At 41.7% G+C, this 17,537-nt stretch overlaps 1 protein-coding gene across 1 annotated transcript; it reads right to left on the minus strand.

The window, feature by feature from the left end:
• Window positions 1-11,675: 11,675 nt before the first annotated feature.
• On the minus strand, window positions 11,676-17,212 carry LOC309601914 (F-box only protein 4-like; the record flags this gene model as incomplete). Its single annotated transcript, XM_082335175.1, is given in 7 exon segments — window positions 11,676-11,765; window positions 12,824-12,905; window positions 12,907-12,997; window positions 13,901-14,079; window positions 14,597-14,672; window positions 15,676-15,893; window positions 17,202-17,212. Coding segments are annotated over 7 exon segments (747 nt in total).
• Between the last annotated feature and the right edge of the window lie 325 nt (window positions 17,213-17,537).

Consider the following 17,537-nt stretch of genomic DNA (forward strand, 5'->3'; position numbering starts at 1 on the left):
AGCAGCGAGTTAGAGGATCCTGATCCTCTCTTTACCTGAGCCAGCAGGAATGTGATTTTAGTGAATTCAGGCTACATTTATGCTCTATTTAGGAACTGGTTCCGGCTCACTATCAATATGACTGTGAATAAGTTTTAGGTTTTGGGTGGGGTCCAGAGCACTGGCACCTCAGAGGAGATAAGCCCACATTACTCCTTGTTATGGCTTGCTGTCACCCTGGATGGACTGTGTGAGTTGTGCCTTCTGGACCTGGGTCCACAAACATACAACTCACAATGCACTCTCTTGGCAATAAGCAACCATACAGGGCTGTCAAAGTGCAAACAGTGCTGCAGTGCATCTCTTTGGGATGTGCTGCAGCTGAAGTACAGTGCAAGCATGGCCCACAGCTTACTGAGGCCAGGATGCGTGCTTCACACAGCCCCTGTGATCACAGTGTGTCAAACAATGATCCAGGAAGAAATAAAAAGACTTAATTCACAGATTTAACTCACTACATTTGTATTTTGGAAATACAATATTTGTTTATCTTACAGGACATTATCATTTAAGGCTTATCTTCTGTGAAGTCACTCTAGAACTGTTTTATGACATTTTATCCCTGAGTATAAATCCAGTGTGCTGATGCTCTTTTCCCAGGACAGCAGTATGTCCTTCTGGTGTAGTTTAACTCACTTTGAATGAACAAAGTGCTCTTATTTTGGAATAAGAGTGGCCCTACTTGCAGTTCAAGAATAGCAATTTTTTTCTGAATCCACTTCAGAAAAATTGGAGACAACTTTCATAGAATCATAGAATCATAGAATGTCCTGAGTTGGAAGGGACCCACAAGGATCATCGAGTCCAACTCCTGTCCCTGCATAGGACAACTCCAAGAATCACACCATATGTCTGAGGGCATTGTCCAAATGCTTCTTGAATGTTGTCAGGCTTGGTGCCATGACTACTTCCCAGGGGAGCTTGTTCCAGTGCTCCACCACCCTCTGGGTGAAGAACCTTTTCCTACTGTCCAACCTAAACCTCCCCTGGCATATCTTCCTGCTGTTCCCTCGGGTCCTATCATTGGTTGCCAGGGAGAAGAGATCAGCACCTGCCCCTCCTCCTTCCCTTGTGAGGAAGCTGTAGACTGTGATGAGGTCTCCCCTCAGTCTCCTCTTCTCCAGGCTGAACAGACCAAGTGACTTCAGCCGCTCCTCGTACGGCTTCCCCTCTAAACCCTTCACCATCTTCGTGGCTCTCCTCTGGACACTCTCTAGTAGCTTCGTATCCTTTTTGTACTGTGGCGCCCAAAACTGCACACAGTACTCAAGAGGAGGCCGCACCAGTGCAGAGTGGAGCGGGACAATCACCTCCCTCGACCGGCTAGCAATACAGTGCTTGATGCACCCCAGGACACGGTTGGCCCTCCTGGCTGCCAGGGCACACTGTTGGCTCACGTTCAACTTGCCGTCAACCAGAACCCCCAGATCCCTCTCCACGGGGCTGCTCTCCAGCCTCTCGTTCCCCAGTCTGTATGTACATCCAGGGTCGCCATGTCCCAGGTGCAAAATCCGGCACTTGCCCTTGTTAAACTTCATGCGGTTGGTGATTGCCCAGCTCTCTAATTTGTCCAGATCTCTCTGCAGGGCCTCTCTGCCCTCGAGAGTGTCAACGGCTCCTCCCAGTTTTGTGTCATCGGCAAACTTTGATAACAAACCTTCAAGTCCTGCATCCAAGTCATTTATGAAGATATTAAAGAGCACTGGCCCCAAGATGGGAACCCTGCTAGTGACTGGTCACCAGCCTGATGTAACCCCATTCACTATAACCCTTTGAGCCCGACCCGTCAGCCAATTGCACGCCCATTGCATTCTGTGTTTATCCAGCTGTATGCTGGACATTTTGTCCAGGAGGATACTGTGAGAGACAGTATCGAAGGCTTTACTGAAGTCCAAAAAGATTACATTGACTGGCTTCCCTTGGTCAACTAGGTGGGTAACCTTGTCGTAGAAGGAAATCAAGTTTGTCAAGCAGGACTTTCCCTTTGTGAATCCGTGCTGGCTGGGGCCAATGACTGCGTTGTCTTTCAGATATTTTTCAATAGCTCCCAGAATAATCTTCTTCATAATTTTGCTGGGCACAGGTGAGACTGACAGGTATTTCAAATGTAGACAGTCTGTTTAGATATTTCACAGAGGTGTCAGGAAGAAGATACACGTTCTGAGGAGTGGTGCCCTAGCTGTCATGCCAACTTCTACCTGCGCTCAGATAAATATGCAGCCTGACAATCTCTGGGTATGTTGCAAGCACCTTTTTGGAGCAACCTGACCTTTCTGCCATTGAAGGGACTGGTGTGACAACACTGATATTCCAGTATCCAAATATCTCCATTCCACTTTGATGTGCACAAGAAGAAATCAAACTAGTAACATATAAATGCACAGAAATATCCAAACAGCATTTTCACCAGGAATACAGGATTGGACTTCAGGAATTTCACTGCATATCGTGCCATAACTATTGAAATTCTGTGGATGCGGCTCAAATATTCTAAGACCTTCCTTTCTCCCGGTGTATGCAATTCTGTGTGCTCAAATATGGGGTAAATTTATACACCTGGGATGTGATTAGGATTAGGAGAGGGTTGCCGGCATATGGCTGCACCTCTGAGTGCAGAATCTCACGTGGGCCGCAGGCTCCAGATGAAGCACAGTTCTGCATTTTCTTCCACCCCTGACTTCAGAATCATCTGCTCAGCAAATCACAGGTCAGGCCAATGAAATTAATTTGGTACACAAAATAACAGAGCAGGAAGGAAACTGCTGTGCTGTACTGCTTAAAGACCAGAGATGCATGGAATACACCCCTGGGGGAAAGTAAGGCAGGAGCTGAATGTGAGACGTGCTCGGCATGTGAGACTTGAGGGGGTGACTCAGGTGGCAGTAGGGACACCCATAGACAATGGGCACTATGGAAATATCAATATCGGGTTTTTGGATGTTAGCCAGAATTTTCCATTATTGGCGATTTTGAGTGCCTACCATGAATCTTGTTGGTTACCGTGGCAGCAGTTTCCAATGCCTTCTTTTAAGTTGGGCCCCTCAAACTATTTTACCCTCAGGCATACCACGACAATTCTAAAAATCTTTACACCAATACTTCCTTTAACCTATTTCATTTTCAGTTTATTTCTAAATTATTAGCTACTTGTGACTGGAACAAGTGATCAGAGAACTGCTAGGGGAAAAATGTCTCATTGTGTGTCTGTACACCAGCTGATTTATATCAACTCACTTCCTGTGGTGAAAAGCAAGTTAAAAAACATAAATACTTGGTAGAAGTTTTTTGGTTTTAGTGAGTCCAAAAGCAGTTCAAGTCTATCAGCTGAAAAGAAGGATATTGATATCGGCTCAGTAGCAATTCTTTTCAACAAAGGACTGAAAGATGCTTGAATTAAAGTGCACAATTCAACCACATGTTGATTATACTCAGAGTTGCCCATTTTATATGAATGTAGCAGTAATCAGGTAATTAGGTTCTTCGCTCTCAATAATTCATGTTTTTACAAAATTTGAGTCTCTAATTTTGGAAAAAACATAAGATTCTTTTAATATTTTTGTTAGTTAAACTTGTAATTTGCATTTATTGTCTTGCAAATAGCTTGTGCTTTTTAAAAGAAGCATAATGTGTAGCTGTATCGGTGCATCCTTATGCTATACTGTGCAAGGTTTGGACATGTGATGAATGAAGGTTATATTCTAAAAAGAGGATTCCCAGGTAACTCATTGACTTAAATCCTCGTGATTCAGATTCATGACAAAATTTAAAATAATTTATCCCACGGAATTTAATGTATAGCCCATATGCAGGTCAAATTTAAACTATTGCTTTCATATGAATTAAAGGTATGGACATTTCTTTAAATCTCCACAAAATTTAAGATCAAGCCAGCTGAATTTTGAAGGTAATTTGCTGTGAATACTATCAGTCTTACAGGAGAAAGTTCTAAGCAACTGCTGTTTCTAGATTCATTTGTTTAGGAAACTTGTATAAAAACCTTTCATAAAAGAAGCTGGATTTGATTCAAAGTAGAGAAAAAGGCTTGGTTTTGTTCTTGGAGAGTAGCCCTTATATCTTCACATTTGTGGAACATGTCTACCCTGACATCAGGCTGTGGAATTGCCTTCATAATTCAAGTCTGTGGAGATGTGAAAGATGCCACACCAAAATGATATCCCTTTATCAACAGAACACTATTGATTAAGAAATAGAGCCCTCAGTCCCTCAGTCACTCTCTACCTACCTCAGTTCCTTGATTGTCATTCCTGAGAACAAACAGAAGAGTTTATTTTATTGTTATCACTTTGCAGAGAGTAGTATTAAATAATTTAATGAATACAGTAGGTGTTTCTGGGTTGTCACCAGGATCATTTCACAATGCAACACTTTTCAGAGCTTGGTGAAATGTACTTCTGGGACAATATCAGCCTTTCATACTCGTCTCCCACCAGTTTGCCAAACTGTGGAGGAATTTATTTTGAGGCTCTAAGACTAGTATTGTTCAACTTTTTTGATGGAGCAGATGGCTTGATTGATTTCAGCCTTCAGGAAAAGACTGAATGCCTTTTTTCTCTCCCATCAGGTGACTGATTCTGCATGCTGTCATGTGCAGGGCCAGTGTTCCCAGAGATACTAGGCTCCTTGTGCAAGGACAGCCAGAAATATTGCAAGTGTGTATTCAATGGGCCAACAAGTGCTTCAGGAACCTCCAGATGTTGAGCAAAAACAAACACAAAAAGTCTTGCATCTGGGAGGGAATACAGTGTGCATCAGGGACTGACTGGTTTGGGAGCAGCTCTGCAAAAGAGACCTGAGCTCCTGGTGGACCAGTGAACCTGGATTCAGCAGTGTGCCCATGCCGTGATAAAGGCTAATCACATACTGGGCTACACTGAGGACAAGTGCTCATTCCCCTCTGCCCAGGACTTGTGGGTCTGAATCTGGAGCAGGGTGTCCAGTTTTAAGCCTGCAGTATGTGAGATATAAACCAGAGAGAATCCAGCAAAGGGCCACTAAGACGGTGTCCTGGTTTCAGCTGGGATAGAATTAATTTTCTTCTTGGTAGCCGGTATGGGGCTGTGGTTTGGGTTTAGGATGAGAACAATGTCGATGATACACTGATGCTTTGGTTCTTGCTAAGTAGTGCTAAGTAGTTGCTAAGTGGCGCTCACACTGGTTAAGGACTTTTCAGCTTCCCATGCTCTGCCGGGTGCACAAGAAGCTGGGAGGGGGCACAGCCAGGACAGCTGACCCAGACTGGCCAAGGGGCTATTCCATACCACATGACGTCATGCTCAGTATATGAGCGGGGGGGAGTTGTCCGGGGGAGGGGCAACGATCGCTGCTTGGGGGACGGGCTAGGCATCAGTCGGCAGGTGGTGAGCAATTGTACAGTGTATCGCTTGCTTTGTATTACTATTGTACTATTATTACTTGGTTTTATTGTTATTGTTATTATTACTATTACTACTGTTCTATTTTTATTTTACTTTAGTTATTAAACTGTTCTTATCTCAACCCACGAGTTTTCTCCCCTTTTGCCCTTCCGATTCTCTCCCCCATCCCACCGGTGGGGGGAGTGAGTGAGCGGCTGCGTGGTGCTTAGTTGCTAGCTGGGGTTAAACCACGACAGACGGTTAAGAGGCTGGAGCGCCTGCCCAGAGACCTTGGCCAGTAATGCCCAGACTGGTACCTGCGAGCAGTTGCACAACACAAATGGATAGGACTTTCTGCCTGACCCTGGACCAGCTGTGACCTCCCTGGGAAGGGTAGACATAGCAAACATAATGCTGGAGGGGGAGCAAACTAGCATGGGAGATAATCTAATCTCACTGGTTCTTAAATATACCCCTCTATCCAGATCCACCATGTTTTGTTGTTTGCTCTGTCTCACCTGTTGAACATCTTCGCTATACGACTGCCTACATTCTTGATTTGTAGTTTCATCCTCCCAAGAGAACTGAGAGGAGCCTGTGTGCAAACATCCTCTGGCCTGAGATTTAAGCATAAGCTCTAGCTATAATATCACCTTCTGTAACTGGCCGAAGAATATTATTTCTTTACTTTTGTACATAAGGAAAATAATTTATCCAGAACCACTAGTGCTAAAATGGCACAAAAGACAAACTAAATCACAGACTAAAGCGTCAATCACCTTGCAATGATGCCAGCAATTATTTCCATACATCCTCCTGACAGTGACTTCAGCTTTTTAGCTGCAATACTCATCCTACCATACAAATCGATATTGATACCCACCAGATTAAAAGAAGAGGTAGCATATCCCCTGCCTATAATCCTTTGAAAAACATGTTGATTTTCTCATAGGCGTTTCTATAACTGCATCTGCTTGCTGCCATATCTGAGAAGGGAGTAAAATTGATTACTTGAAGCAATTTTGGCAAAGGGTGTAGGGATGCTGCCTGGACAGCATCAGTGGTTGATGTGGATCAGCAATGCCATCCAGTGGGATACACAGTGGATACACTTTCCTGCCTCAGTGGGCAGGAAAGTGATTTTCTTTCTAGCACTTTTAGAATCCTTCATCCTAAGGAGAGCAAGATTTCTGGGATCCAGATCCTGATGGTTTTATTTCTCACAAACCCATCATAGTTGCATTTACTGTGATAAATACAAACCCAGAGATTAAAAAATGTTTTTTTTTAATATTAAAAAGTTTTAAAATACATTTTAGTGATGTTCTAATATTCCATATCCAACTAATTTTGAATTTGTAACAATTTAAGTCCCAAGCTTAATTGACTTACTACGCTTCTAAACTCAGCAGGCTCAGGAATTTAAATAGTAGGAAGTTTTTTAGGTGAAATTTAAAAGGTAGTGCTAAATGAAATCCGCAGTGCATCTCTGCAACTATTTGGCATATGAATTCTCAACAGGCTGGTTGCCTCTTCCATAGCATAACTCTGTGCATCTAAGCTGTTCCTTTTCACAGCGCACACGCTCATCTTCCTTGCCTGTATTGATCTACCACAGTACTCAGTCATGCAAACTACCCCACCATCAGCTCTGCGATTCCTATGATGCTGGAGCTCTGTGACTGCACGGACTTCTAATTCCCACTGTTTGTTTCCTAGGCTGCATCCTTAAAACTTGTAATTCTTAATTCTTTAAGTTATCCTATCTTTAGGTTAATATAACTGATGTTCTTTAGGTTAAGAAAAATTATATTCCCTACATAATCTTGACCTTTTAAAATGACAGTGAATTAATATCTGTTAATTAAACAGATAATATACAATAACATTGTTCAGTAATGACTAATGATGACAATGATAATTTGTTATCTGTTGTGACAGCATGACTGCAGACATTGTGTGTGTGCGCACACATGCAGGGGGGCTTAAAACACACAGAAAGACTGCAAATATCATTCTTTAAAAATAATTTATTTCTTATGAAGAAAGCAAAACGAGGATCTTGCATAAAAAAACATATTTGTAGTAGCTAACATAGCAACAGGTTGCTGCATTCAACCCTCTACAGATAGATCATTACAGAATTATGACTAGCAGGAAAGTCACATACACCCAGTCACAAAGTGTGGGATTTTCCCCAAAATACTCATAATTCTTTTGTGTCTTCTCTATTTTAAAGGGCAAAGCACACATACCCTATTAAAAAAAAAAAAGGATAAAACACAGAATTATCATAGTATAGCTTCCCATGGATTTTCCTTTGAAACTCCCATGTGTCCTGATTAGAAGACATACAAAAACATCTAGAAAGCTGAGTTAATTGTGCATAAAGATGAAAAAAAAAGACACTTCCTGTGTCTGTCCTAGTTCATTAAAAAATAAAAAACTTCTCAAATGGAATGTTTCTGACATAGCTGTGTTGAGCATCACACACATATACCAGATTGAGGGCAGTTACAGCTGAATGTGCACCATGTAGTCATTTATCTAGGTACCAAGAAAAAATTGTGAGACTATTGCATTTCCATGGAGAGAGGGAGGAAAAAAACAAACCAACCAAACAAAAAAAAAAAACAGAACAAAACAAATACATGCATAGGCAAGAAATCCAAGGGAAGTTTCTGAACATTCATCCAATAATTAAAAAACATTAAAAAGGCGGAAGACTAGGACTATCCCAAATGACATCAATATGGAAAATGCAATTCCAGCTCTAAAATGTTGTTTCCCCTTTTATAAAAATATTTGCAACTGTGTAGAAAATTTCAAACCAAGTACACTTCACATCTGCAAATGGCCACAACTATTTGAGTAACTGATAGGTCCTATGCATTCAATAAATGTCCTGAAGTACTAACGATTCTATTTAACATTTATTCATGACATCAGAGGTATGTCCAGTTCAAGCTAATAATTTCACTGCAACAGAAAGCAGAAGATGCTGAAGTCTTTTGTGGTTGGTTAATAAATAAGTTCACAAACAAGAAACAACCAATTTATACACAGTAGTTTGTTTGTTTGCTTCTAAGAACTTTGGTCTGGGCCGACAATTCTCCCGCAGGTGCTATTTATCTAGGCATTGTTTCTGGAAAAAAATACACGGGACTTTACTCTTTTGAAAGAGATACTGTCTTTCTGTCAACCTACTACTGTACAACGTACAGTATATTTTCTTTGGTTGGGAACCGTCACTGTCAAGATCTCCACTGAATATACTTACTAAATGTGCGATGCGTGCCATAGGGCTGTGCTGATAAACTAACCTAGTGTTAGGTATATTTACAGAAGAGATTAGATTATAAGATATACTGAGAAAAGATTGCACCCTAAAGGCCCTAGCTTGAAAGAAAAACAAAACAAAACACCCAGATTTCCCCCTGTCCTGGTTTCAGCTGGGATAGAGTTAATTTTCTTCTTAGTAGCTGGTAGAGTGCTGTGTTTTGGATTTAGGATGAGAATAATGTTGATAACACACTGATGTTTTGGTTCTTGCTGAGCAGAGTTTACACTAGTCAAGGACTTTTTAGCTTCCCATGCTCTGCCAGGTGCATAAGAAGCTGGGAGGGAGCATAGCCAGGACAGCTGACCCAGACTGGCCAAAGGGCTATTCCATACCATATGACATCATGCTCAGTATATAAGCTGGGGGAAGAAGAAGGAAGGGGGGACGTTCGGAGTGAACGCGTTTGTCTTCCCAAGTAACCGTTACGCGTGATGGAGCCCTGCTTTCCTGGGGATGGCTGAACACCTGCCTGCTGATGGGAAGTAGTGAATGAATTCCTTGCTTTGCTTTGCTTGTGCGTGCGGCTTTTGCTTTACCTATTAAACTGTCTTCATCTCAACCCATGAGTTTTCTCGCTTTTACTCTTCTGATTCTCTCCCCCATCCCACCAGGGGGGAGTGAGTGAGCGGCTGTGTGGTGCTTAGTTGCTGGCTGGGGTTAAACCACGACAGTCCTTTTTGGTGCCCAACGTGGGGCTCGAAGGGTTCGAGATAATGACAGATTTGATTGGAATGTGCTAGACTGAATTTATAGCTTTTAGTGCTGTTTAGCTATTAATCAGCAGGCTTCTGTACTTGCCATGGGGCTTGCTTGCCTTACTGTATATTAGAGTATAGTGCTCATTAGTGGCTGCTTTTTGCTTTTGCTACTTGCTGAACTGCTTATCATCTTACTCTGCTGTGCCTGGGAACATTTTGATAACAACAATGGCCATGCTCTGGGCTGGCAGATGGCCAGGGCATCGCTGCTGTTTCTGTGCTGCTGTACTGGACAGGCTGGAACTCCAGTGTGAACTCGAGTCAAAGGGACTGTGACCTGTGGATGAGTCCATGTGGGAGCAGGACACCCCGAAGCGCCTGTGGACGTGGATAAGCCCATACCAGAGCAGGTATGTCTCAAAGAGTCTGTGGCCATGGTTATGTCTGTGCCGCAGCAGGTATACTTCTTGAAGGGATTGTGGCCCAAGGATAAGTCCACGCTGGAGAGGGTACACCTCGAAGCATCTGTGGCTGTGGATAAGTCCGTGCTGCAGCAGGTACACCTTGAAGCATCAGTGGCTGTGCATGAGGTCATGCTGGAGCACCTCAAAGCGTGTGGCCATGGGTAAGGCCATGGTGGAGCAAGTTTACTTCTGAAGAGACTGTGGCTGCGGGTAAGGCCATGGTGGAGCAAGTTTACTTCTGAAGAGACTGTGGCTGCGGGCAAGGCCACGCTGGAGCAGGTATATCTCTGAAAGCATTGTGGCCCATGGAGAAGGTCATGTGGGAACAGGTGCACCTCTAAGTGACTGTGGCTGTGGATAAGTCTATGCTGCAGCAGGTACACCCCTGGAGAGACTGTGGCTCATAGACAAGGCTCCGCTTGGAGCAGGTAAACCCCTAAGGGACTACAGTCTGTGGATAAGTCCAAGCTGAAGCAGGGGCAAGGGGAGGAGTCCATTGCAGTGTTAAACCCAATGGTCTGGTCCAAAGGGGCCAGGGGTGGAGACTGTAATGGAAATACCTTTAAATTGTTGTAACCCATGATCTGAGTTGCATGTTATAGGAATTATTACCATAGCAGGAACCACCTGAACAAATGGAGGAGAAGCCTTACAAGAAGCAGTGCAAGTGCAGCAGTGACCCGACCTGAGCTGGCTTTGGTGCCCAATAACTCCACGCAACACACCACCTCTCCTGTCCTGAGTGATCACCATCACCGATGGAGCCCAAAGTCACGGACTAAATGAACTCAGTGGACATTATGTGGACATTTGTGGATGTTTATGGACATTTTACAGACATTTTACAGGAGTCGTCCATAGAATAAGTGGGGTGCTGGTTAATGAGGATGTATTGGATAATGTGGGACCTGAGCATGACGTAAATGGTATGGAAGAAGGGGTGGATACTGTCCTGGTTTCAGCTGGGATAGAGTTAATTTTCTTCTTAGTAGCTGGTAGAGTGCTGTGTTTTGGATTTAGGATGAGAATAATGTTGATAACACACTGATGTTTTGGTTCTTGCTGAGTAGAGTTTACACTAGTCAAGGACTTTTTAGCTTCTTGTGCTCTGCCAGGTGCATAAGAAGCTGGGAGGGGGCACAGCCAGGACAGCTGACCCAGACTGGCCAAAGGGCTATTCCATACCATATGACATCATGCTCAGCATATAAGCTGGGGGAAGAAGAAGGAAGGGGGGGACGTTCGGAGTGATGGCGTTTGTCTTCCCAAGTAACCGTTACACATGATGGAGCCCTGCTTTCCTGGGGATGGCTGAACACCTGCCTGCTGATGGGAAGCAGTGAATGAATTCTTTGCTTTGCTTTGCTTGTGTGCACGGCTTTTGCTTTACCTATTAGACTGTCTTCATCTCAACCCATGAGTTTTCTCCCTTTTACTCTTCTGATTCTCTCCCCCATCCCACCAGGGGGGAGTGAGTGAGCAGCTGTGTGGTGCTTAGTTGCTGGCTGGGGTTAAACCACGACACCCCCCAAAATCACTTCTTCATCAGTTGCTGGAATCCAGGCAATCCTACTTGTACTTCTAATTTAGGACTACAGTTGGAAGAATGTTAATTATTAAAGTACGTGCAGTCAAATATATGCAGGTTTGCCTTTTAAATCTCCCTTCTGACAGTGCTCTGTCAGGACAAGATTCTCACTTCATCTGAACTGCAAAACACCAAAGTCTCTATATAGTAAAACAATGCACAGTTCCATTACTGTGCATTTTTACAATTTGCTTCTTCCAGGAGCCACTCAATTCCATTCAGCAATCCAGCTAAAGTTGCAGCTACAGTGTCCTGCACCTGTAAAAATAAAAAAAGCTAATGTATTAGAGAAAACAGGTAACAGGATCTAACAGCGTTTTAGCATCACTCCATGTCTATCCTTAAAGTCAGAAATACTCATATCAAATCTAAATTTTTATCACTGGTTTAAAGGTCCCTTAGACAAAAAAGGTTTCTTAAGAGTAAGGTACAAAAAGAAAACACTACTGTACAAAATGAATTATAAGACCCATTAGGAAAGCTTTGCATTCTTGGTATCAAGGTGAATTTTATCTCAATTGTTCCATCAGCTATTCTGGAACATTATACTTACTTTACAGATGGGAATCTACTTGAAAATTCTTCTTGTAACTCTTAAAGCAAAAATGCTGCTAGCTTTAGAATTCAATGCATATTTTTAATTCTCAGATTTTGTAATGTATTATAAAGTGGCTATTATAAATGGTATGTTTTTATAAAAGCCTGTAAACATTTTACTTATGAAAACAAAGGAATTATCTCAAATCAGGATTTTGTTTTTTCTGATTAAGTATTACTCTTTGGCTACACAACATCACCAAAAATAAATTATGCGTGGCTGAGCTATACTGATATATACTGTGCTTGACAAGCATAAAAGAACAGGGTCAGGACCTCACGTGCTAGGTAAAAAACTGATTTGTCAAAAACTCAATACATCACATCAAGCGAGTGACAATTAACAGTCTCCTGAAAATGGCAGAAAAATCTGCCTTGTATCCAAGGCCTTGGGTCGTGACTCAGGAAATTTAGATTTAAATTAACTGAAGCTTCCTTACTCCCTTCAAGACCAGCATTTCGTCCTTCCTTACATTCTGGCTCCATCTGAAGTTTCTTCTGGGTTCCTGGGCAAGCCACTCAGCTCCCCTATGTTCAGATAGGCTACTGCTTCATCTTAGAGGACCAGAGAAACTAAATTCTTCACTTAAGTGGAGAGCTCACGTACTAGTGTTGAAAGCTGCACACTTGCTTAGGTAGGTACAGTTCAGGAAATACCATAAGCCTAAATTAAATTTAAGCCACACAGAAACAGAAAATGAGGGTTTAAAATCAAGTACCATCCAGGGCTGACGTAGCAGATTTAGTTGCAACTGATGTGCCATGTAAACACACGGAATTCTTTTCACACTGACATGAGACACAAGACAAAACTAGCAGAGGTCTGTTCGGAGGCCCAAGGGCTGGATCAATCATTGCCAAAATGCGAGCCAGTTCCTCTTGACAATCATGCTCTAAGAAACAATTTTTAATATATGAGTATTAAATATATGCAAATCCCAAGGAGAACTTTTTTTTTTTTTACTTTTCAAATATTTAAGATTTCAGAGGTGAGGAAACAGAGGGCTGGAAGGGACATGGCCAAATCATCTAGTTCTGCTTATCACAAGGCTGGATCATCTGCATTCATGTCACACAGATGTTCATGTCACACTTAACTGTTATTTAAAGATCTCCATAGTTTCTACAGGCAGCCTATTCCAGTCCTTAACATCAGAGTGTTTTCCAAGTACCTCACAGAGATCAAAACTGCAACAAGCCATTAAGAAATACTCACACACTGTACAGTCAGCAGCCCTTCCCTACTGACCATACTTTTCTCCTTTGTATATCCCTTCACATTTTTTTACCCTCTTCTTTTATGATCTAGCCCTTTCCCTCCATTTAAAGTTGATGAATGTAAAGACAATTACCATAATAGGTATTTGCATTATCCTCTTCTAGGACTATCCTGATTTGGACTAATTGTATCTTTTACTGCAGTTTTCCTGGTGAAGGTTCTGTTTCCAGGCTATTACACCACCACTGATGCATTTCAGGCTGCTTCTCCTACCCATGCCCAGGGATTTTTTTTTCTTTAATCCAGATCATTTCCCACATATAGCTTAGATAGCTACCATATCAGTATCTGCCATAAACGAAAGAAGGGGCCATAACCCCTCACAGGGAGATGAGGAAGAGTGTCTAGGATAAGGGACCTCTTCAACTGGATAAGCCATGAAGAAATAGCACTAATAAAGCAGATTTTGAAAGAATCAGAACATGGATTTTGATGTATTGCATATTCTTTGCAATCTTTTATGACATTCCAGTTATTCACAAAATAGGAATAAATAAAATAAAGAGAAACCCCTTACTTTTATGAGCTTCTGCATTAGCAACATAAATGATTCCACCAACTACTTCACACACCTTTTTCACTTGAGCTATTACACTGTAGTGCACGGCTTGCTGATTCCCTACTATGCTGTTCTCTTGGTAGAACATCTTATTCACAGCAACAGCTTGCTCTGCCCTTGCTCTCCTCCTTTCCACACTGAAAGATATTTCAATATTTCAGTAGTCAGGTTAATTGAGAATGTAAAAACTCAATTTTGAGAGTCTAAGCAGCACAGGAAAGGGACAGGAAAATGGCCTGAGCCAGCAAAACAGTTTCATTTCTCCCCACCCCCTCCCGCCCCCCCTTCTTTTCTAGTGTACATATACAGATGGTTAGCAATCTGCAAGATGCGTATGAAAATACACCCCAGGATGAGTTTATGTAGTGTTTCAAAAGGGAATCAATCAAGGTATCAAGAGGGATAGAAGCACCTGTTATGTATTTTTCATACACATTTGCTATGTATAAGGTTTGGAAAAGGTTTATTACTTCCACGTGAAAATTTAGCAGATGGAGAAAGAAAGAAAAAGTGAAGATATGCATTGAAGCTTCAGTTTATAAGGAATATCCATGCATGTGAATGCATACATAAAAATCACACGACAAAAACATGAGGAAAAGTATGAAATAACTCAGAAACTATACTTTTTTTTTGCTGGAGAACAAATCTTACCTGGTGGTTGAATACAATGTCAGAATACTGAATTTTTGATTGTTATTAAACAGAAAACTGACTCCCAATCCAATTCCTACAGGGAAAAAACAAATATATGACATTACAACTATTTGGTTAATGAATACAACTAAGTGGTAGGCTGAAAATTCCAGTGGTGCTATCCGAGCCTAGGTGTTGCTGTTAGGGGTAGCATATTTACTATTTTACAATGAAATTTTATACATGCTCTAATTGATCAGACTATTAATTTAATTAACATCAATTCAATAGTATTAAAAGAAAACAAGGAGGCATTTCTGTGTTTCTGATACTTAGACTTGAATCTAGAAACCTAAGTCAGAAAGGAGCTAGACTTGCGTTTATTAGCCGAAACTGGCATAGCAAAGGCTCTAGTCTGTTTACGACAAGCTGCATTGAAAAGGACATAAGAGAGAAAAAAAGATAATAGCACTAAGAAATCATATTTTCACACTTTCTATAAATACAATCTAATTATTCCAATTCTGCTGTGCTGAAATAAACATTAGTTAAAAAGTAATACATTTTTGTCTCTGGTTTGGACTGAAGTGAAATTACATATGTTCAAAACTATGTTTTTAAACATTGAAAAAAATCCTTCACCTGCTCCTATAACTCTTCTAAATGAAATTTACACCATTTGACACCACAAGACTGAATCATATAAAGGATCAGTCTTGACTTCCTGTATAAAAACACAAGTGCATTTTTTAGCCACTTACTGCAAGCAGTATCTAAAGAAAGTTCTGTTTGCATTTATCCATTACAACAGCAGGTGTGACATGGAATTTAAGATCAAAATAGAAGTACAAGGAGCAAAATGATCCCTCTGACATTGCGCAAATTTAATCATAAATTCACTGCAGCTATAATTTTATCCCACATGTTCATTGCATTTATCCTTCTGAATAAATGCAAAGAGAAAAAATATATTTTTTTTTTACCATTATGCTCTTGAGTTTCAAGGGGAGAAAAAATCATCCCTTTTCTCCATTTCTCCCCCAATGTTTTTTGTGTTATATCTGTTTACAAAATAAAAAAGCCAAAACCAGCATTACCATGAATTTGTCTTTGAGGTAGGCCAGCTACTAGCAGAATTTCTGGGCACGTCATCATCTTTTGCACTAAAGAGTCATCCAGCTCTTCCAAATCTGTCCCAAACATAGCAAAGCGAGGTTCTGTCTGAGTGACCAGTGATTGCAAAAAGGAAGTCACAGCCCCATACCAGGGACGGCTTGATTTCAAACTTCTACTCTGAGGACAGCTTCTTTTACATCTGTGTAAGATAGATGCAACCAGAAATTAAACACAAAATACAAAAGAGGTATTAATCAAACAACATAAATTGATTTAGGTCCCACACTTCTCATGCTTTGTTACCGGGACAACTCAAGCACAGGTCAAAAATGATAAAGTTCCAAACTGATGGTTTCAAGCACCAGTACAACGCAGGTAAAGGCATCGGTCCTTTCGAAGTCCAAATACTGACTTTTTGGACCTTAGTACACTTCTATCTATGGATCTTCTAGTTTACGTTTGTCCTGGTTTCAGCTGGGATAGAGTTGATTTTCTTCCTAGTAGCTGGTATAGTGCTGTGTTTTGGATTTAGGATGAGGATAATGTTGATAACACACTGATGTTATAGTTGTTGATAACACACTGATGTTATAGTTGTTGCTAAGTAGTGCTCACACCAGTCAAGGACTTTTCAGCTTCCCATGCTCTGCCCGGTGCACAAGAAGCTGGGAGGGGGCACAGCCAGGACAGCTGACCCAGACTGGCCAAAGGGCTATTCCATACCATATGACATCATGCTCAGTATATAAACTGGGGCGAGTTGGCTGGGGGGAAGCAATTGCTGCTCAGGAACGGGCTGGGCATCGGTCAGTGGGTGGTGAGCAATTGTGTGGTGTATCACTTGTTTGTATATTATTATTGTATTATATTATTATTATTACTACTACTACTACTACTATTCTATTTCATTTTACTTCAATTATTAAACTGTTCTTATCTCAACCCAGGAGTTTTTCTGACTTTCACCATTCCAATTTTCTCCCCCACCCCACCGGGGGGGGAGTGAGCAACCAGCTGTGTGGTGCTTAGTTGCTGGCTGGGGTTAAACCACGACAGTCCTTTTTGGCATCCAACATGGGGCATGAAGGGTTTGAGATAATAACAGATTAACCAGAGTGTATTAAGGAATTTGTATCTGTTAACAGTTGCTGTGGGAATAAATGAGATGATAGTGTTTTACTTTGACGAGATGCAGCTGTGCCCTTGAGGCTTGTTACAAACAAGTTTGTGAAACTTAGAGGCAGAAAAATAAGGATGAGATTGGATACATGCCTGAAAGAGGAATTCGCATGCACCAATTTGAAGAACCAATAAGTAACGCTGAAGAGACGCGTGGACGCAAGACAGTAGCCAATTAAATGGGTTTTGCTTGCTCGTGAACACTAGATCATATTATAAAAGGGATAGATTGTAAAAATGGTGTCAGTGTCATTGTCGTTGTTGTTGTCATCGTCATCTTTGCTTGTCTTCGCTTGCCTTCTTCGCTTGTCTTTGCCTAAACTCATACGTGGAGTCCATGATTAATTGCCACAAATGGTGACCCCGACGTGATTCGGTCCTACAACGTGATTCAATCCTATGACGTGATTCGGTCCCAAGAACCACGGACGAGAGAGCGGCCAGTGGCAAGCCCAGTTGAACTTTATTGCAGCGGACCAGAGAGCTGAACTCTACTGCAGCGAACCAGAGAGCTGCTTGTTGACAATTAATCGCCTCGGGAAAAAGAGGTGAGCAGCTGGGAACGGGAAAATGGGGGCGCAAATGTCCTCGGAAGAAAAATCTATTTTGCGTATATTTTTGCGAATCCTTGCAAAAAGGGGGATAAATTATGATGAAGGAAAGG

The sequence above is a fragment of the Platalea leucorodia genome (genome assembly GCF_965183815.1).
Source record: "Platalea leucorodia genome assembly, chromosome: W".
Classification (NCBI taxonomy): domain Eukaryota; kingdom Metazoa; phylum Chordata; class Aves; order Pelecaniformes; family Threskiornithidae; genus Platalea; species Platalea leucorodia.